Source organism: Schistocerca serialis, chromosome 5, assembly GCF_023864345.2.
Source record: "Schistocerca serialis cubense isolate TAMUIC-IGC-003099 chromosome 5, iqSchSeri2.2, whole genome shotgun sequence".
In the NCBI taxonomy this organism is placed as follows: domain Eukaryota; kingdom Metazoa; phylum Arthropoda; class Insecta; order Orthoptera; family Acrididae; genus Schistocerca; species Schistocerca serialis.
In genome coordinates this window covers 263,475,114-263,497,278 of record NC_064642.1, presented here as the reverse complement: position 1 = coordinate 263,497,278, position 22,165 = coordinate 263,475,114, and the positions used below count along the sequence as shown (strand labels likewise).

Below are 22,165 nucleotides of genomic sequence, written 5' to 3'. Positions count from 1 at the left end.
AAAAACAAGAGAAAAATATACAGGCATTAATGGAAAACGGAAGCAAGAACAGATGGATTAACTTTTTTTTTTTTTTTTTTTTTTTTTTTTTATTTTTTTTTTTTTTTTTTTTTTAAAAAAAAGGCCAATATTACACAAACAGCAAGAACATGTAGCCAAATGAGAATATTTTAAAACAGACAGTCAAGTAGGAACTTCTGAACTGGGAACAGATCTAGGAAGATGAAACCAAATGGAAACAGCTGCAGGTATGTTGAAGAAATTTGATTGTGTATAGATTTAGGCCAGGAAGACCATTTAAAAGGCAAGAGTGAGAGACAAGCAAAGAATATCAGTATAACCAAAATAGAGGAAGAAATGTATACTATGGAGACTTGTCATATTAGGAGCAGAGGCAATGACAAAACATAAAGTAGAGGTCAGTTTTAGTGAAAAAAACCACAAAGATTTGAAAGGGAGAAAAAGGTGATGTCTAAAGAGAGGAAGGCTACAGAAGATACAGAGGATATACTACACTATCATAGGAGAAGACTAAGGGAAGAAAGCATAAACAAACCACATAAAATACAGCAGCTTGATACAGCATTTAGAAGAGGAAGGAAGCTCCCTTGAAGAAGAGGAAGTTACCCAGAAAATTGAAGAGAATGGTACCAAAACAGAAGAAACTGAACCAGAAAAGTAAAGTGAACAAAAGAAAGTTGTGGTAAAGGAAGAAGGAGAAAGTGTGGATGAGATGGGAAATCCAAGCAAAACAGATGACTTGAAACTATTTAAAAAATGTCACACATGTGCCACAAAAAAAGAAATGTAACTTATTTTATGGCACAAGAAATAACAATAGAAAGATGAAGAAAGAAGACAGACTGCAAGGTTCATTGCACTGTAGTGACAGCTGGGAGACAGTTTATTTATTTATTTATTTATTCACATTTTCTTTGTGTGGGGCCATCATAATGACAGCTTTTGCAAACATCAGACTTAATACTATGGTTATATTTACACTTATAAAATACACTATATTCTGTAGCTGTTGCTCCTTATGTCTATTTTGTACATTTATCACATTACAGCTGCTATGCTAATGCCTCATGCTACAATTACTATCTCAAAATTTGTTGAAAGAATATAAACATTTTTCTATTAAGAAAGATTTTAATTTTGTTTTAAAAACATTTCCCGTGTATGTTCTTAGAGCGTTTGGTAGCTTGTTATACCAAATCAAACCACTGATATATGGACTTCTATCAGTAATTTTTAACGTTGTTCTGTTACGAAAATAGTTACTCTTTCTTCTAATGTTGTGATCATGAACATCACTGTCCTTAATAGCTTCTGTTGGTTGACTTGTAAAAAATACAACTATTTTGAAGATATACAAAGAATATACTGTCAAATACTTGTGCTGCACAAACACTTCACGACATGAATCTCTAGGTCCCATTCCATGTATATGTCTTATTGCTCTTTTCTGTAGTAGTAGTATTCTTTTTAAATGTACATCAACTTCACAGCCCCATAGTTCACTTCCATAATTGAGAAAGGGGTAAAGTGTTCCATAATATACTAATTTCAGTGCTTGGCTAGGAACTATCTTTGTGAGCTGGCTGAGGAGATAAATGGCACTACTGACTTTTCAGCTTACAAAATTAATGTGGTATGTCCACCACAAATTTTCATCAACATACACACCCAGGAATTTACAGTTACCATTTTCTGTTGCAGATATATTACACACACTATTCATATAGTTATGGTGAGAACTGCCTGTTTTAAATGTCAGTAGTTGACATTTGGTGACATTCACCTTGAGTCCCTGATCATTGAAGTATTTTGTTACTTCTGTTACACCACTAGTAGCAAGAGATTCTAGCTCATTAGATTCACTTCCATAGAATAAAATTGATATGTCATCTGCATAGCTTACAGTATGGGAGTTGATGGGTTGTGCAATGTTGTTAATATATATAAGGAAGAGAAAGGGTCCAAGGATTGAGCACTGTGGTACACCTTGTAATACAGGTTCACTGGTGGACTGGGAGTTCATGATTTCATTATCTAGTTTGTATGACAATCTAGTGCTTTGCTTATGATTCAGCAGGTATGTGATTAGAAGATTCATGGCTTGATCCCCAATACTATAAGATTTTTGAGAAGTACCTTATGGTTTACCATATCAAATGCTCTTGTCAAGTCCAAAAATATACCTGCAGTCTGCATCTTCTGGTCCAACAGACAGTAAACTTTATGGATGGACTGTGTAACTGCTGTGGTTGTACTTAGCACTTCTCTGAAGCCATGCTGCAAATCTACAAGCAGTTTATGTTTTGTAAAAAAGGCACTTAGCTGAGAAAGGATAATGCTTTCGAATATCTTACTAAAAGTGGGAATTAATGATATCGGTCTATAGTTGGAGACATCTTCCTTACATCCCTTTTTATACACTGGTTTCACTACACTCATTTTTAGAGCCATTGGATACATGTTTTCTCTAATGCTGCAATTAATCAGGTAAGTAAGAGGTTTAGAGATTTCTTTTAAGCACGCTTTAGTAATAGCACTGGATACACCATCCTATCCAGATGAAATTTTTTCTTTAGCATGTATTGCCATGTGAACCTCCTGCTCATTTACTTCCACAAATTCAAATTCAGTACACTGGGTGAGATGGCATTGGGCCTCTACCTGTGATTCTATAATATGGGTTGATTGTTCGCCAGAAATGTAGTAGTTATTAAAAATATTACATATAGTATCTAGATTTTTTATAATGTTACCATCGTGTCTTATGCTGAGTGGTTCCATATTCATCTTGTTGGGACCTTTTCGTTATTTGTCAATCAGCTTCCAAGATGCTTTGGTTATGTTGTCAGACTGTTCTATTGTTTTGCTGTCAATCTGCTTCCTTAGGTTAACAATTTCAGTTTTAAAGGTTTGCGAGGCCCTAATTATTTTTCCTTGAAAACCTGCATAGTAGTAGCTTTATAAAGCTGGTTTAGATCATGTACTTGCTGCCTGAGCCTAATCAGATTTGGTGGGAGTTTTAGTCTGGGAGTACTTCCATTTTGACAGTGGTTAACTACCTTTTGGATTTCTCTGACTGGACAACTATGTTCATAAGGATGCAGTGGGGTTGAGTAGAATTCATTCCATTTCTCGTCCGACACATACAGTACCTTATTTCTGCTCAAATAATGCAGTAACAGTTGTTTGAGCATGTCAATAACTGCACATCATACTGCTGATGAAGACATGAATGCAGCACATGTGAGTTCAAAACAGCAAATTGACCTTTTAAGCTTTGTTCTTCCACTAATATTGCAATAATATGACATGTAAAACACTTCCCATAACTATAAATATTTTCTTTGTTGCAAATGAGGCTTTTTCTTTAAGGACATTCAAACTGAATTGAGAATATCGAAGAAAAAAGCACAAATACTGAGCTCTACATTTATATTTTCCTTTACAAACAATTAGCTAGGAGTACAGTCACAATATAGTTCATAAATTATTGCTATTGCATTGATGATTGATACACACATTACTGTCAGTGGTGTTAAGAAATCACTAAAATAGCTTATACTGAAAACAGCTCCAGGGATGGAATCCAAATCTGATTCAATACAAAATTTTCAGCTGAGTGAACCCCTCTTCTAGCCATAATATATTGCAGATCCCATGAAAAAAACCTAGTAACAGGGCTAGAAAGAACAGTGTGGTCACATTTGTCTTAAAAAGGGTTGCAAAAGTGATCAACAAAACTATGGTCCAATACCAATGACATCAATCCACCGTAGAATCATGGAATATATTCTGATCTCAAACATGATAAGGCATTTTTTTTAAGTTATGAGGATTATACATTGTGTATTTTTTAAGTTACGAGGATTATACATTGTGTATTTTTATGCAGTGCAATTTTAAAATATTTAATTGTTATATTCGTGAGAAATGATTATGCTCTCTTGTTGGCTCATTTTCATGTTGTGCAAGTCAGTGAATTTCATCCTTTAAGGGTCATCAACTGGCCACTGTTATGCTTGCCACACCAGTCAAATCTTCTGAGAGCTTCAGGAATTGTGCAGTCAATCGTCATTGGTTCATTAATACGAGGGTTGGAACTTAAATAGTGGCAACTATTTATTCACAACCGATACAAAAGAGTTACATGTTTGCACCTGTTACTGTCCTTCAAAGTAGGCACCAGAATTATATAGAACCCATTGGCAGCAATGTGGAAGGCATAATATACTGTTAGCAGAGCCTATTATGTTGATGATACAAATGGAGTGGTCTGCTGCCTGCCGAATCTCTGGAACTGTTCTGAAGTGAATGCCACGAAGTGGTTCCTTCATCTTCAGAATCAAATCATACTCACAAGGACTTAAGCCGGGGAGTATGGTGGATGGTACAGTACTTTCCAGTCCCATGGACCAAACAGAGCAGCAACAGCTGCATATTGTTGTGCAAAATGATGGGTGGATTGTGCAGAAAGTGTCACTGCTTCTTTCACAAAGCTGGTCACAGGTGATGCTCCAAAAACAAACAGTAATACTATGCATTAATGGCCTGCCATGGATGAATGTAATGCGTTAGGATAACGCCGTCACAGTCGTACACGAGAATCACCATAACTTTCACTATACTGGGGCTCTGATGCAATTTCAACTTTCACGGCGACCCATAATGACGCCATTCTTTGGATTGGCATTTCTGTTTTGGCTCTTACAATGTGGCCCATGTCTCATCCAGTTTTCCGATACAGCATAAAAAAGTCTCTCCTTTGCGCTCATGGTGCTCCAAGTGTGTCTGAGCAGCATCATAATGCATCCATTTCTGCATTTCTGTCAAGTCATACAAAACCCATCATGATGCAGTTTTCTGCATGCCCAGGTGTTCCTTCAGGATGCAAAGCACAGTGATATGTGATAATCCAGTTTTGTGGGTGAGCTCACGAATTGTATGGTGTTAATCACTGTCCACTGACACAGCAACAGCATGCACTTCTTCTTCAGATACGTTAGGATGACCTGCCTGATGCATGTCTGCCACAGTTTGCCGACTTTCATTGCAGGCCTTTACCCAATGTGGCACTGTTCCGTATGGCAACGCTGATTCCCCATACACCTCTTGAAGACGTTGATGGCATTGTCATACTCTACGACCTGTGGCACATTCAATCTTGATCCAACTCTGTTGCTCCTGTTTCAAAAACATAGTGACTGCCTTACGTTAGTCTGCTCGCTCACAAGTGACTGTGCGATTGTGCACACACCGGTGACATGGGACAGGCAAGTCCATTTGCTCAGAGGTAAGGTAGGTATGTCAACAACATGTGCTATCAACGACAATAGTAGATTCCATTGCAGTGTGTTTCCACAGCAGTGTTGCCACCATTTAAGTTCCAACCTATGTAATAACTTCTTTTAAACTTGATTTTTTTTAATGTTTGAAGAGCAGAAATACTGTAGCTGGTCATTAGCTCATTTAAGCAAAACACAATGTTGTTTTAAACACATTAAAATATATACAAGATATTTATGTTGTTGTTGAATAAAAAAATTTTTAATATAAAAACATTTACTGTCTAGGTTGCAGTTTAGATTCTACAATAATAGCATAATGGCTAGTTTTGGTCACTTTCAGCAAGCATCTTCAGATCATTTAAATCATAATAGTAAGTTGGATGTGAATAGAAAAAATATCTGCATTAGTAACAGTCATGCAATAACATGCGTTCATATTATGAGCCAGTAAGACTAGAATAGTATGTAATTAAAAGCATCATTGAGGGAGAGCCAGGCTGTAAACCATAATCTCTGTGTTCTAGGCAATATTATTCAATAATTACAATAAGACTGACTACTTCCAGACAATCTCAAGATTTATTAATATTAATATGTTGACTGCATTTTACATCACTATGAGATCAAAAATCCAAATTTATTTCAAGTTAACTACTTTTTTTTTTAACTGTCACTAAACTGACAAGTGTAAATGTATCTGAGGCTTTACTAATAGTAATATATTGACTGAATTTTACAACACAAAGGCATAAAAAATTCAAATGTGTTTCAATTTAAAAAGAAAAAAAAAACACAACACTGTCACTGATCCAACACGTACAAATATTCTGAGGAAGAAACACCTCAATATCTCAGGCAGGATTAAATGCTCTATGCCAACCAGCATGGATACCAAAAACACTGACCATATGAAATCCACCTTGCACTTTGCTCAAGTTACGTTCTAATAACCATGCATATAAGAATCAGGTTTATGCAGTTCTTCTTGAATTCTAAAAAGAATTTCACTCTCTACCACATCAATGATTATTAATGAAACTATGATCATAGCATATATCAAACCAGTTCTGTGACAGGATTGAGGTTTTCTAGGTAAGGAAGATGCAAAATGTTATCCTCATTGGGGATCCATCAACAAATGTAGAAATAACTTCAGGAGCACTGCAGGTAAACATGTCATGACCCTTCATACTCATATTATGTAGTAAATATCTGGCAGATAATATTAATAGTAAGTTGAGAGTTTTTGCACATGATGCAATTTTCCGTAGTCAAGTCTTGCACACAAAAGCAACACTGGCTTTTAGTCAGAACTTCACAAGGTTTCAACGTATTGTAAAGATTGGCAACTTGTTTTAAAGGCTGAGAAACATAAAGTTGTACACTTTACAAAAAGAAAAAATGTAGTATCTAGTTACTAAAAAAATCAGTGTATCACAATTGATGTCTTGATCTGTACTAGAATATTTCTCAAGTGCATGTGGACACCACATGAGAGGTCATATTTTTTGTGCTTGTGATGTGACTATTTGATCAGTTTCATGAGAGAGAGTTTATTAACTAATACATCCAGAAGCACATTAATATTATGAAATGAAGTACTTACTTTTTGGGTGTCAACTTTGAAAATTGAATTAAATTTCCTCTTATTAGGTCCAGTAAGGTGTTTAACAGACTGTCTCGTTCGTCAAGTGCAAACTCTTTTTCTTCAGTTGTCATAATACTTCTATTAGGCTTCTCTGTATCCTATCAATTATGAGTTTTCTATTAAACTTCATCACAATCAATAGATCTCAATCATGAAAGAGACCTTAAAATATGTGGGACAAGTTGAGATATTCATTAAAAATTGAAGCACCTGTTAGAAACTGCATAATAATTAACAATTTTTAAACAGTGGTAAACTATTTGTGTGTACTCAAGCTAAGTTTAAGACAGCAAAAGTAATAGAAAAGTTCTTAGTTTGGGAGGGGGGGGGGGGGTGAAGGCGGGGGGGGGGGGGGGGCGGCTGCTTCATCTTATTTATTCAATATTATGATAATATTGTAAACTTAAGATGTACATGACCATATTATCATACTGAAACTTACACAAAACAATAGTTATGTGCATGTTGTAAAAGTAGAGGTCTGTTTGCATAAAATATTGTTACTTGTCAAGTACCAACATGAATCTTAATTCTTGAAACCTAATAGAAATAATTTACTAATGTAGGTATCATATAATGATAACTGAAGACATATTGCAAATAGGTAGTTCAAATACATACTACATCTGATAACATGGTTAACTATTGTATTCTTATCTGATTGTTTCTTGTCATCCAAACTGAAATATGGATTGATATGTTCTGAGGCTTTGTAGCAATAACAGAACTTCAGCTGACCTCAGTAAAGAGGGATGAATTATAACAAGAGACATCTCAGTTAGTGAGATCTACCATGACCATTAGTCGTATAAGCCACAGCTGTGACAAAGGTTAGGCAACTTGGAAACTGGAAAATGATATATTCCAGGAAACTGTAATTGTCAGCTTGTCACATTTTGCATCTGGACTGTACAGTTTGCATCTGGACTCTAAAACATTCACTTTGATCACACACACACACACACACACACACACACACACACACACACACACACACACACAAACATGTGCACACACAGGTGTGTGTGGTGGTAAAGAAAATATAAAAGCAGAGCATAGAGGAACTGGGAATCATTCTAGTGATCATACAGGCCACAGATAGTGAAATCCACTGAGATTAGTGATCTTGACAAAGGGCACAGTATTATGGCCTCATGCCTGATATAAAGTTATTACAGAAAGATTTTTGTGTCTTTAGAGGTCTTTACATTATGTTTAGAGCTGAGTGGGTGTTACTGTAATGAGTGAAATGTTTGTGACTGTTTGGAAGGTAGAAAAATGGTCAGAGTGCTATAGAAAGGCAGAAGCAAGTACCTGTATTAATATTTTGTCACCTAAAATAAATGTTTGGTGAACTAAAAAGTTTTGATTATATTGTTGTTTCTTAAATGTATTGTCTCCAGTTACCAAAATAACAATGAGTGATGTGTACATGATGGTTCAGCACTTGTTTCCCCACAGTGATACCTAAGCAGAAACAATGAGTGATAGGACAATATTTGGTGGGAAAGAATAAACTGGTATCAATATATAAAAATTAAAAGTTATTTTAAAAAGGCTGAGATTACATACCAACAACAGCTGTGAGAATACACATTGTTGAGTGCCAAGTAGGATGCAGAATAACGTGCCACATAGCCTGTATGAAGTATACAACTCTGAACTGAGGATCGGATTGAATTTATGTGTTGAACAGTGGAGGAATTGCAGGGAAGTCATGAACCAGTTTTCAAGATTTCAGAACATGCTACACTATGCAGTCATAGCACTTCAAGACAGCAAAAAGTATGTGATGGAAGAATTAAAGCTGTAGTTTTTGCTGTAACACTGTACATCATTTCTGGAAATGTGTCATAGCAGCAGGCCACCAGCATGCTACACTCAAATACTCTGCCAATGGCATATTTGCAGGTGGTTACAGAGGCTGCCCAAAACTTGTACACATGCTAGGGTGCGCACTGTGCCTTCTGCTGGACCTGTTCTCTATATAAGGACAGCACAGAAGGTACATGTCTTCAGAGTGTTCTACTGGTTATTGTACTGTTTGTATGTTTGTTGTTTACTTGAATGTGGATCAATAAACTTTTGTTCTTAGCAGCCATACTATTGATTGCGTCCAGAATTACAGCACTATTGGTGAAGAGTGTGGTGTTCACTTCCAAATTCTCAGTCTACTGGCTGTTCCTTTTGCTCTCCTGGTCATGGAGGCAGTGTTCAAGTCTCTCCTTGAGTAGTGGCAGGCTCTTACAGCTGCTATCATGAACCTGTCACCTCAATGACAGTGCAGGCTCTCATTCTGTCAATGAAACCACAGCCCTTCCCCCCTTACAATGATGTGGTCGAACACTGGGAGGCTTATAAGAAGTGAGAAGTGGCTTCAGCAATACTTCCTCTCCTTTGGTGTTTGGTGTCACTGATGCAAACATCTGTAAGGCTTTGTTCCTTTTTTTCGATTTCCTCTCAAATCTACAAGTTGCTGTGCCAGTTATCCCCACTCCTGGAACCTGTGTCTCTCTAATTGGATGAAATATGTAGATTATTGTCACATTATCACTATAAACACATGCATATCATTGCAGCATGTGTAGAGTTCTATTGTTGTCATTAAAAGCCACACCAGTTCTACTAGGCTTGGGTGGCCCAACAACAAGGCACCAGTCATGCTAGTTTATTATCAATGCTCATCATGAATCCTATGCTGATTATATGGTCTGTGACACCATCACTCAGTTTTCCCCTGATAAGGAGTTGCATCAATGCAGACTACTGTGCAAGAATCCATCTTTGGCTGAAATATTAAATATTGCCCAATCTTTCATGGTATCTCATGCTGCTGGTGACCAGATTGAGGCTTGGTGATGTATCAGCATGGTGGCTCCTGTTCCTGATCATTGAGAAGCAGATAGTTCTCAAGGGGAGGACGATGTGGCAGCCGTGCAAATTCAGCTGTTGGTATGCACTGGACAGTGACATGCCAAATAACGATAACCACAGCAGTGGCAGCACTCACTGTTCCCATCTTGTCCATACTGTTGTGTGCAACATGACAGTGGCACATACTCTAAGTGCTGGGTAACATGCAATAACTGTAGGAAAAAAGAAAGATATAGAATTTGTGTGTCTCTCCCTCAACCCTCATCTGCAGATGTGGATGTTAATTGTGTGTCTCCCATGCCTACAAATAATGACAAACTGTTTATTGGTTGCATATGATGGACAGATGGACAAAGTACTCAGACTACAAGTGGACATGGGTGTAGCTGTTGCACTGCCGAACTCACAGGTTTATGGGGACCTGGGATCTCCGGCATCATCTATGGTTATTTGACAATTGGTGAGTTACAACAAGCAGCGTATCCCAATTTTGAGAAAATTTATGATTACCACTGTTTATAAATCTGTGGTTTTTTCTTTGACTTTTCATGTAGTGGATGATGTTAGTGCTGACAATTTGTTAGGGCTGGATGCTTTCAATGCTTTTGGGTTTTCCATTGCTGATGCGGTGCTCCTTGTTCACTACCAAGTCCCTTACCAGTAATTAGATTCTTTGTGTTCTGAGTTCTTATGTCTTTTTTTGGATGAGTTAGGTTATGTCACTTATTTTATGGCTCAAATTACCTCTAAACCTATGGTGAAACCACGCTTTTTTCACGTGTGCCCTATTCCAGTGGCTTTGTGCAATCAAGTGAAATCCAAATTGGGCAGGCAGACATTGTTGGATTGTTGGTGGTCACACAAACTATTGCATCAAGTGAGTGGTCTTCTCCCCTTGTGGTTGTTGAAAAATAAATGATCAGCTTCACATCTGTACCGACTTTAAAATTTCCACTAGCACTCGGCCATCATTGACATCTACCCTTTGCCCCGTCAGGATAAGTTACTGGCTGAAGTTGTTGGGGGCCTTTTTTTCTCTGAAATTGATTTATTTGAAGCCTATTTAGAGGTTCTGTTGGATGAGGATTCAAAATGGCTCCTTGTACTTAATATACCATTTGGGTTGTACCAATATCAATGCTTCCCGTTTGGCATGGTTAGTGCCCCTGGTCATGAGCCACTTACAGTCCTGCATCTGCTCATGCTGCTCACCAACATCTGTCAGCATGGCCCTCATTGATATTTGCTCCTGGCTCTGCCTTCTGGGCTTGGGGACTTGGGCACTGGCCACATTGGATTCCAGCCTCAGTACACAGCAGCCACGGCTGCTGCCTCTGTATGGTCTGCACCAGCGAGGGTCTGATGGCACCATCATGATCAGCTGCATCCTTGAGCCATGCAGAAGGCCATGGTCAACTTAATGCATTAATAAAAACAACAGGAGCGACAATGGCTAAGACGAATGGATGGAACTGAGGTACATTTGTTAAGAAAGGAGGAGAACTGGGTGGTGTGGTTAATATATAAGAAAGAACGGAAGGAAGAAGGAAGAACAGTTAAAGGAGAAGAAAGAAAAGAAGGAAACACTTAAAGAATTAATGGAAGAAGAGTGGACCAAATGTTCAAAAATAAAAAAAAGAAATTAAAATGTTAATGAAAAAATGTGTAGAAAAAAATAAGGAATTAGAAAACATACACCCATGGAATAATTTTTGCATTGGAAACAGAATTACAAAACCAATATGAAACAGTTGCAGTTATGGATGAGAAAATCCAGCAGAGTACAGACTCATCTAAGGAAGAAAGCACAAAAGTGTAAATTGACATAGAAGTTAACAGCAAGGAAAGAAATCACCAAGAACAATAATCAGATCAAAGAAGCCATTTGGGAATGTGTTAAAATGGAATTAAAGGCAGAGTCACATAGCATCCACAGTGGAACTGCCCTCTTAGGGTGTCTTGACTCGTGTCAGTGGAACTGACAAATCTGATCTAAAAGGCTTGATCCAAGCTATTGCATTTTTAGCAATCTTAAAAGCAGAGGTTGGCATCACAGTTGGACAGTAGAGGGAAAGATCAGTTTTGCATCAAGAACATTAATGGGACCCACAGTTGGGTAGCACATGTGTGTATGAATGACACTAAAATGCTACACAGATTTAGATGTGCCCTTCCTGCAAGATTACTGAATAGAAGAAAAAGTATAAATTGAAGTAAATCTTAGTCAGCAGACCAAAATACTGAATACAAAATGGGCTTGGGGAGAAGAATATATCTCTGAGTTAACAATTCAAAGATAAATGTTTAGTTCCAACTTTGATAAAAAGATTGCTGTGATAGGAGCACAATAAGTCAGAGCAGGCATGGTAATAGAACCCATGGAAACAACTGTCAACTTTTAAACTGAGTAGATCAGGTGAAACAAGAAATACATGTCCAAAGTAACATGCAGCTTGTAAACAGTACATAGTATGGAAATTGGCAAAAAGCTTAAGTAAGTCATGGCATGTGAATCTGGAAACAGTGTGGCATCTATGAATGAAGGGGTGAGTCATGGTTTGGAACATTTGACTGCAGAAAGACAAAACCATATTCAGGAATTGGAAAACCAGATATAGTGCTAGGAGAAAATTCATCTAGAATTGGAGGTGACAAATACTGGTAATATGCATAGACAAGTTAAAGATGGAGCAACAAGAACTGTAATTAGAGGATGAGGAACATGAAAAGTAACAAAAATTGCTGATAATAAACATAAAAGTAAGGAATATACTGTTGCGAGCTCTATTAGAATCAGGATATGATGTTTATTTAATTTTTAAAGTCTGTATGAGGGGCTATTGAAAAAGAGAGATCAGTTATTTAAATTTTATTTTAGTAGGTACAAGATCATGGGTACAATCAGTGCTATCAGCATATGACAACTATTGTTGGATGTGAAAATAGAGAGGGAAATGTGTGCAGTGCAGGCTTTGGTTGTATCACATTTATGTGCAGATTCTATGGAGATGACAGGTGGAGGTTAATTTTGGTGAGAATGCAGTAAGAGTATAGAAGAGCAAAAGAAAACAAAGGATTACATTTAAAGAGAATAATATGGTAGAAGATATTCATGGATTTACAAGCATATAAAGGGCTGTGATGAAGGAAAACTGTGAAGTAGTGAAAAATAGATCACATAGAATATAATAGTCTCAAATAGCATATAGAAGAATAGATAACTGATGGAAAGAAAATTACGCAGAAAACTGGAAGAATGGAAAATGCAGGCAGCAGAATAAAAATAAATTATCCAGCCTAAAAATCAAGTATAAGGAAGTAAGTCTTTTCCAGAAATCTGGGCATAATAAAGGCACCACCAAATAAAATCAGAATAAAAGCACAGCAGTCAAACTTCATGAAGCTGGAAAAAGGAGAAATACAATGGATACCTCAACTGAGTCAAAAAAAAAGTTGACTAGCCAATATAATAGCCCATTGTTCCATAAAAACACGGGAGAACTGCTGGATATCAGTAACTTCCTGCCACGATATTTCGCCGCAGAGTCTTCTGGCCATCTTCAGGTGAATGCCACTGTAGTAGTACTGGCGAGTATGCACTGATCTCCGCTATTTAAAGCCTTCTGAGGTGACATTGCGCATGCGCTGCTCAGCGTGCGTGAGCTGCCCCTCACGCTCTCCACTGTGAAAGCCTGGCGTATCGGTGTCAGGTCGATTTCCATCTTTATGCAGATAACTACGTCGACTACAAAGTGTCTCTATATCAGGATTCCAAGCAGAGTTCAGCTGATAACCGCTATCTCAATTGATGAGAGGATGAGGCCTTCAGGTCGACTGTTTATCTACCATTTATTGGGAATATTTCTTCACAGATAGGCAGAATATTGAGAAAGTATCAAGTGAGAGTCATCTTTCGCCCTCCTTCCAAAATTTCATCACTAGTGGGATCCATTAAAGACGACCTGGGCCTGTGTAAACCAGATGTTTACAAAATTCTGTGTGAATGCGGCAAATCATATATAGGGCAAACAACACGAACTGTGCAGGAACGCATTGTGGAACACCAACGGCATACTCGCCTTCTCCAACCCACCAAGTCCGCAATCGCCGAACATTGTATTTCCACAGACCATTCCATGAATTACGATGACACAAAAATTTTGGCCCATACATCAAACTTTTGGAGCTCGATTATCAATGAATCTGTGGAAAGAAGATTGTCTGACAATGAGACTCTCATCATTCGAGATAGCGGTTATCAGCTGAACTCTGCTTGGAATCCTGTTATAGAGAAACTTTGTAGTCAGCGTAGTTATCTGCATAAAGATGGAAATCGACCTGACACCGATACGCCAGGCTTTCACAGTGGAGAGTGCGAGGGGCAGCTCACGGAGCTGTTATGAACGCGCACGTTGAGCAGCGCATGCGCAATGTCACCTCAGAAGGCTTTAAATAGCGGAGCTCAGTGCGTACTCGCCAGTACTACTACAGTGGCATTCACCTGAAGATGGCCAGAAGACTCTGCGCCGAAATATCATGGCAGGAAGTTACTGATATCCGGCAGTTCTCCCATGTTTTTATGGAACAAGCAATACGCCGGGAAAGTTTTAAACATCACATCAAGCAACCCTATGGGGAGGAAGTGATGGAATGTATTCGAAGATTCGACAAGTAACATGAAAGAAGAGCGAGGCTGCTGAGCTCGTTGATATTCTTATTAAGTTGCAGAGACAAGGGCATTATTCCAACGTTTGCCAAAATTGTGCATTTCATAAATACCACTGCTGCAAATAACATCAAACAGAAAGCAAGCAGGGCTTTGGTGAGAGAAAGGATTCGTTTTACTCGGCGTGAATTGGATTCTGTATCAAAGGACATGTTCCACATACATTTGGAATTGGCAGCAAGACTATCTTCTCTGTTGTGGGACCGGGTGGATGGTGTGACATGGGCTAAAGCAAACTGGAGCCATGATAAAGCTGTGACGAGGCAAACTGCCAAGATTGACAGACTTTCTAAACAGATGCAGCAGGAAGTTCCAACTCGACGATCTGTTGTTAATTTGACAGAGAAAACTTTAGATGACGCGACTGTGTCTGTGCTAGCAAAAGGACTGAATTTTGCTCCCACACCTGTTTCACTGCCACTAGTGGATTTCATCAGTGCCATCGAAGAAGCTGTACGCCGTCTTGATACAGATGAAGCAGAGGAAGTTCGTCAAGAGTCTTGCCGTGTATTGACCAGGGGTGCACCAATGAAGAATAACATCTTGCCCATGGAGAGGATAGCCCTCCGTAACTTACGAGCAGATGTGGATACAGTAGTCTTAAAATCTGACAAAGGAAACGCTACTGTCCTCATACCAAGGGATGACTATATTAATAAGATCAATGTTTTATTATGTGATTCAACGTATCGCAAAATCGATAAGGATCCCACGAGCCGAGTGGTGTGAAAAACAGCAGAACTTTTATCAAATAGTTCTCTACCGAAGGAGGTCATCAAGAGACTGAAACCAAACAGTTCAGTTCCACCTAGGCTATATGGACTGCCTAAGATCCACAAGGAAAATGTGCCATGACGTCCAATTGTGAGTAACTTTGGAGCAGCCACCTACGACCTACCAAAATTCTTGGCATCTTTGCTCAAACCAATGATAGGCAAGTGTGCACATCACATAAAGAATTCTGGTGATTTTATCAGCCGACTTCAGTCACTACAACTGCAAAGTAGTGATTTATTGGTCAGTTTTGATGTGGTTTCACTGTTCACAAAGGTGCCTCTGGTGGACTCACTACACCTCATTGGCAATATGTTTGATGCAGACATTACTGCGTTGTTTGAGCACACTCTCTCCTCTACATACTTTATATTTAACAACGAATTTTACGAACAATCTGATGGTGTCGCCATGGGGAGTCCTTTGTCTCCCCTGGTGGCCAATCTTTTTATGGAGGATTTTGAGGAGAGAGCACTCGACTCTGCCACTTTTAAACCGACAGTATTTTGGCAGTACATTGACGACACTTTTATAGTGTGGCCTCATGGTCTGGACCGTCTCCAAGAATTTTTACATCACATGAACTCCATACATGAAAACATAAAGTTTACCATGGAGATAGAGAGAGATGGTACAGACCTGTATCTACAAGCTACTAGTTGTCACCATCCAGCACAAACAATGGGTATTCTCAAAACCTTGGTCCACCATGCCCATACTATCTCTGACGCCGACAGTCTTCAAGCGGAACTGGAACACCTGCAAAACGTATTTTTGAACAATGGCTTTTCACCTAGGCAAGTGAACATAGTGATGAAGACCTACAAACGACGGAACAAGGAAGAGGAAGAGGCCTTCAGGTCGACTGTTTATCTACCATTTATTGGGAATATTTCTTCACAGATAGGCAGAATATTGAGAAAGTATCAAGTGAGAGTCATCTTTCATCCTCCTTCCAAAATTTCATCACTAGTGGGATCCGTTAAGGACGACCTGGGCCTGCGTAAACCAGGTGTTTACAAAATTCCGTGTGAATGCGGCAAATCATATATAGGGCAAACAACACGAACTGTGCAGGAACGCATTGTGGAACACCAACGGCATACTTGCCTTCTCCAACCCACCAAGTCTGTAATCGCCGAACATTGTATTTCCACAGACCATTCCATGAATTACGATGACACAAAAATTTTGGCCCATACATCAAACTTTTGGAGCTTGATTATAAATGAATCTGTGGAAATAAGATTGTCTGACAATGAGACTCTCATCAATCGAGATAGCGGTTATCAGCTGAACTCTGCTTGGAATCCTGTTATAGAGACACTTTGTAGTCGATGTAGTTATCTGCATAAAGATGGAAATCGACCTGACACCGATACGCCAGGCTTTCACAGTGGAGAGCACGAGGGCAGCTCACGGAGCCGTTATGAACGCGCACATTGAGCAGCGCATGTGCAATGTCATCTCAGAAGGCTTTAAATAGCGGAGCTCAGCGCGTACTCGCCAGTACTACTACAGTGGCATTCACCTGAAGATGGCCAGAAGACTCTGCGCTGAAATATCGTGGCAGATAGTTACTGATATCCGGCAGTTCTCCCGTGTTTTTATGGAACAATCAATACGCCGGGAAAGCTTTGAACATCACATAATAGCCCATTATTTATGTTGGACAAAAGTAACAGAGAAGTGAAAATTATGTTAGATTCTGGGAAAGTTAACCATATTTTAAAACTGGAATTGGACCACTCAGAAAATTTAGAGAAGATCCTGCAGAAATTTAATGGCACTAAACTATTTAGCGGCCTGAACTTAAAGGCAGGTTACCATCAAATCTAAATGTATGAAGAACCTTAACAATACAAGACATTCCTCTATGCAGGTATTTGCTACCAATATAAGATGGTACAATTCCGACTGAATATATGTGCAACCACTTTCATCCATACCCTAGATATTGTTTCAGAGAATCATTTATTTAGTAAAATTACGTTATTGATAGGCACCATGTCAGTTACTCCAAGAATGAAGGGAGACTTAGAACTGATCATGGAAGTATTAGATCATTTTAAGGAGGCCACATTGACTGTGAACCTACAGCAGTCTGAATGCAGTAGAAGGAGTGTAATTTTTTTGGCCACATTATAGAATGGGAGAGTACTGCACCTGACCTGGACAAATTGAAAGCAATTTAATGGAAACCATTGCACTCATTTTTAGACCTGTGAAACTTCTGGAGATCTTTTACAGGAATGAGGGGTTAAATAATAAGACCTTACAAAAAGTACTATGAAAACAAATCCTTTGGAAATGGATAGTAGAATGTAAGAAAAGATTTGATGAAATCAAACAGAAATTGAGCATCATAGTCATCCTATCCCATCCAGACCTAAAAGAATTTTTTTTGGGCAGTGACTGCTCAGATTTTGGGCTTGGTGTTAATCTCTATCAATTTCAAGAAAAAGAGCAGGGAAACATGGTCAAAACAATAGCCTTTGCCACTGCACAATGAAAATGGGAGAGTAAATATTCCATCACTGAAAAAGAAGCATTGGTGACAGGATTCAGTTTCTTGAAATTCAAGTACGACCTGGTGGTGGGAAGAACTAAAGTATTTACCAATTCAAAACTTTAACTATTATTATGAGTAGTGAATTACATCACAACTGTTTGACTCATGGGATGCTTACATTTCAGGACCTTGGTTTCCACACTTTTTACATACAAGGCTCAGAGAATACTATACCTAATGAACTATCTAGAATACCAATAGTTCTTGGGGGGGGGGGGGGGGGGGGTGTTTAACCACAAGTACAAACATACATGCAAGGCATGGAACATAAAAAACTTCATGCTTAAGTTGCTGAAATACATTAATCACAGACAGGGTGCAAATGAATGTGTGTTGGATTGCTTGAATAACATATGACTGTCTGGAGCAAGAAAAGTTGTATATACTGGGCCATTTGGTACAGAAGCATATATCATACATGCATCAGAGTAACACCCATTATGGTGCAAAAAAAAAAAAAGTATGGTATCTTTAACAATAAGGCCCAGAAAGTATGGAAGGTGCTTAAAACCTACTGCAATCAAGCAAAAGGGTTATATGCACAACATAATACCTACAGGATTGGAAGAAATGGTAGCAGTGGATCAATGAGGTCCATTGACAACATCAACAGGCAGATCCATACAAGTTATAGTAGCCATTGAGGTATTGTTAATGAGTCTGAAATTTTACCCATTAAGTCAAGCAAGGGGCAGAGCACTTACAGAGAGAAAGGAAATAGATTATTTTAAGAAAGAACGTAAACTTGAGAATATTAAGTGACAGTGATACACAATTCATGTCAAAGATATGAAAAAACATGCTGGATAGAAATGCAGAAGAGCCCATATACATTCTGAGGTAGAGACCAGCATCCAACCCATGGGAAAGAGTTTAGAGCAGAATTATATGTGCCACCACATATTGCAACTGCAAACATGTGAGCTGATGATACTGTATTCAGCAGTTCAAAGAGGTAATAATTAATATGTCTCATGGGTCACCTGGTTTCAGACCAGTTGAAATATTGATGAAATGAGAGCCAAGAACCATTTTCAGGGTAGCACAGTTAGCCCACCTCCCCTTTGAATGCAAATGCAATATTTTGGCTTCTGGAATAAAATAAACAGCTATAACAAAGGACACTTTATACAAATCAATTGTTAGCATTTTTTGTCAATATTTCAGTTTATTTCTCCAGTAAAGTTAGACTTCTCTGTGTAGTTTACACAATAACTCTCGATGAAGACATAATTGAAATTGTGGAAGCATTGTGAAAACAGGTTTGTTAAGGAAAGGCACAAACTATATATGGGGTCAAGTATCCGGATAGAGGACTGTCAGCAAAGATAGCAATACAGAGTCTGTATAAAAACTGGTGCACCTACAGATCTGTGCAAAATGTAAAATGATGAAGAATTCCTTCAGTTTGCATGCCAGAAGTTATTGCAGATATCCACTGAAGAATTATTCAGAGCCCAAAGAAGTCTACACATAAATTGACCCAACAGGCACATATAAGTAGGAGGAGTTGCCAGCAGATATTGAAAAGTCTTAATTTGTAGCCATATCACGTGTCAGCTGTGCTGCAATTACTGGAGGATGACAGTCAGAAGTATGTAGATTACTGCACATGGCTTTTGAATAACAGCAATGATGGTTTAATATAACAACAAAACAATCAATTATTGATAAAATTATTTATTTGGATAGATAAAAAAACTGCTCATCAAGCGGCGCCATCCCCAGAGTACACAGTAAGTCTCCCAATACCTGCAGTTCTGGGTGACTTTCCCAAAATCTACCCCTTTTTCTAGACCTCTCCAGTCCTTTTCATTCACCTTTCTGCCTTCCCCTTCAACCCTTCTACCTGAAGAAGAAGCCACTGGCTCCCAAAACTTGCCAATCACAACAGTCTTCTATCTGTGTGTTCTGCCACCGCTTGGTGAGTAGAATTTTTATCCATCCAATTAATTATGGTTTGTTAGATCATTTCCATTACATCATGAGTGATGATTCATGGCCTCATCTTTCTTAATTCACAGAACATGAGGTACTGAGCAATAGAGAACCTCAACATTATGTGTCAGCATCCACTCCACAATGAAAGAATCAGCATTTGGTGTTACATAACAGGAACACACATCATTGAAAATATTTTGACACTACCCTCAACACGGTTGCATATATGGAAATTTTCAAAGCATTTTATGCTCAACTCACTGAATATGAAAGACAATACTGCTTCTTCCTGCAAGATGGGGTCTGCAGCTCATGGTCATGCGGTAGCGTTCTCGCTTCCCGCGCCAGGGTTCCCGGGTTCGATTCCCGGCGGGGTCAGGGATTTTCTCTGCCTCATGATGACTGGGTGTTGTGTGATGTCCTTAAGTTAGTTAGGTTTAAGTAGTTCTAAGTTCTAGGGGACTGATGACCATAGATGTTAAGTCCCATAGTGCTCAGAGCCATTTGAACCATTTTTTGCAAGATGGGGTAACATGCCTAATGTCTAACATATCCCTGGAACGAGTCCTTGATGTCTCCACTGAGAAATCAACCTGTCAGCAAATATTTATGGCCACCACATTCAGTGGATCCAACAACATGTGATTTTTTTTCCTGTGGCGACACTTGAAGAGCAAGGTCTATGAAACAGATTCACAAACAATACAGGAACTGAAAGACAAGTTCAGCATGAAGTTCCTGCCATCAACATCTGAATTTATGCTCGGTGTATCTGAATATGCTTAGACATGTGCAGGATGTGCAGCTGTATGTTGATGTTGCAAGGGGTCACTTCAGCATCTTCTCTACCTGTATTTTTCATTGTAAATGAATGGTAAATCCATTTCAGCTCTCTGTTTCTGTATTTTATCTGTATTTTTTGTATACTTGCATGGACTACTTTCATCTGTGCCACCCTGTCTAATGAAAACTTGCTATGAGAAGGGAAAATAAAGATGGGTACAGACAATCTGATGAAGAAGGCATGGGAAGGGAAACAACATATGATCTTCTTACGCTCACAGTAGTATACAGAGTAAATGAGCTTGTGTTAGTACGAAGACATGCTAGGTCAAAGAAAATAGACATGTAAAGAAAAAAATTTAAACACATATTTAAAAGACCATATTCAATTGTACAAGTAGAACACCTCAATACCATTGAGTTGGAGTCAGTATAGACTACAGCAATTCGTGGGAAGGAACATTTTGAGAACTGTTGTGACCCACACCACTATCCCTGTCATCTAGTCCACCCTTCACACAAGGGTTGTGACCAGGACAGTATAAATATCAGGTGAAGACAACACATTGGATTTCCAGCAGCTGTCCACAGCAGTACCAAAGATGATGGACTTTGTTGTATATCATGTGCAGCTGACAGAGCAGTGGCAGGAAATCACTCTGCATAGCAGCCAATGGAGCAGAGGCATAGTGCCACTCTACTCAGCAGCCAGTAGCATGGAGACACTGTATTACTCTGCACTACTACTTAAGTTGTGTCCCATGCCTTAGCTTGCACTTTTTACTTTGGAGTTCACAGTTACAATTCATTAAGTTGGTCATCCTAGAGTGGACCTTATCGCAGTACAGGAATTCAACTTGAGTCTTTGAGTTAGTCTGTCACTGACCATGGCAGATCCAGTATATTGTGCATCAGACTGAAGTGGATACTCTTCAGCAGTGACAACAAGAGAGAGACTGCACTGTACATTTGGACTTTAGCCTCTAGACAGGACTCTTCTTAATGTGCCATGCACATCAAACTATAGGTTGGGTACTTGTATTCTTTCAACAGAGTGTATCATTGGAAAAGTTACTATTATCATTTCTGTAGTTATAATTCTAGAAGGCATACCTGATGTGAAGCAGGAACAGTGCTTGCTTCACAGACATCAGTGGTACCACAAAAATAGGCATCCCCAGAGAACACAGTAGATGGTGAATTAGAACATTATTTGTCTCACATAATAGAGAACCAGCATAGTATTTTGAACCGATGAGATTAAATGGACTACTGAAATTTCATACATTATCCAGAAATTAATGACAAATTTTCAGAGTAGCTGCACACCATAGTTTCTGCTAGCTTATAGGAAACAAAGGCATTCTTTCAAAGAATGGGGCACCATGTTTCTAGGCCTCACTATGGATTATAAATTAATGCATGAGAAATTCACTAAGCACATCCAACATTACCTGGATGACACCAGAGGCGGAGCAGAACATGAACTTTATTGCCAGTGACCTCCCAGGTCTCCAGACCTCACACCTTGTGACCTGTAT

At 38.7% G+C, this 22,165-nt stretch overlaps 1 protein-coding gene across 1 annotated transcript in view; it reads right to left on the bottom strand.

Moving 5' to 3' along the window:
* The window catches only part of LOC126481889 (uncharacterized), a 206,099-nt gene that overhangs the window by 88,286 nt on the left and 95,648 nt on the right, over positions 1 to 22,165 (bottom strand). Inside the window, exon 4 of the mRNA XM_050105848.1 lies at positions 6,913 to 7,052. Within this exon, the coding sequence (XP_049961805.1) occupies positions 6,913 to 7,052 (140 nt within the window). The remainder of the gene's footprint in view (positions 1 to 6,912; positions 7,053 to 22,165) is intronic.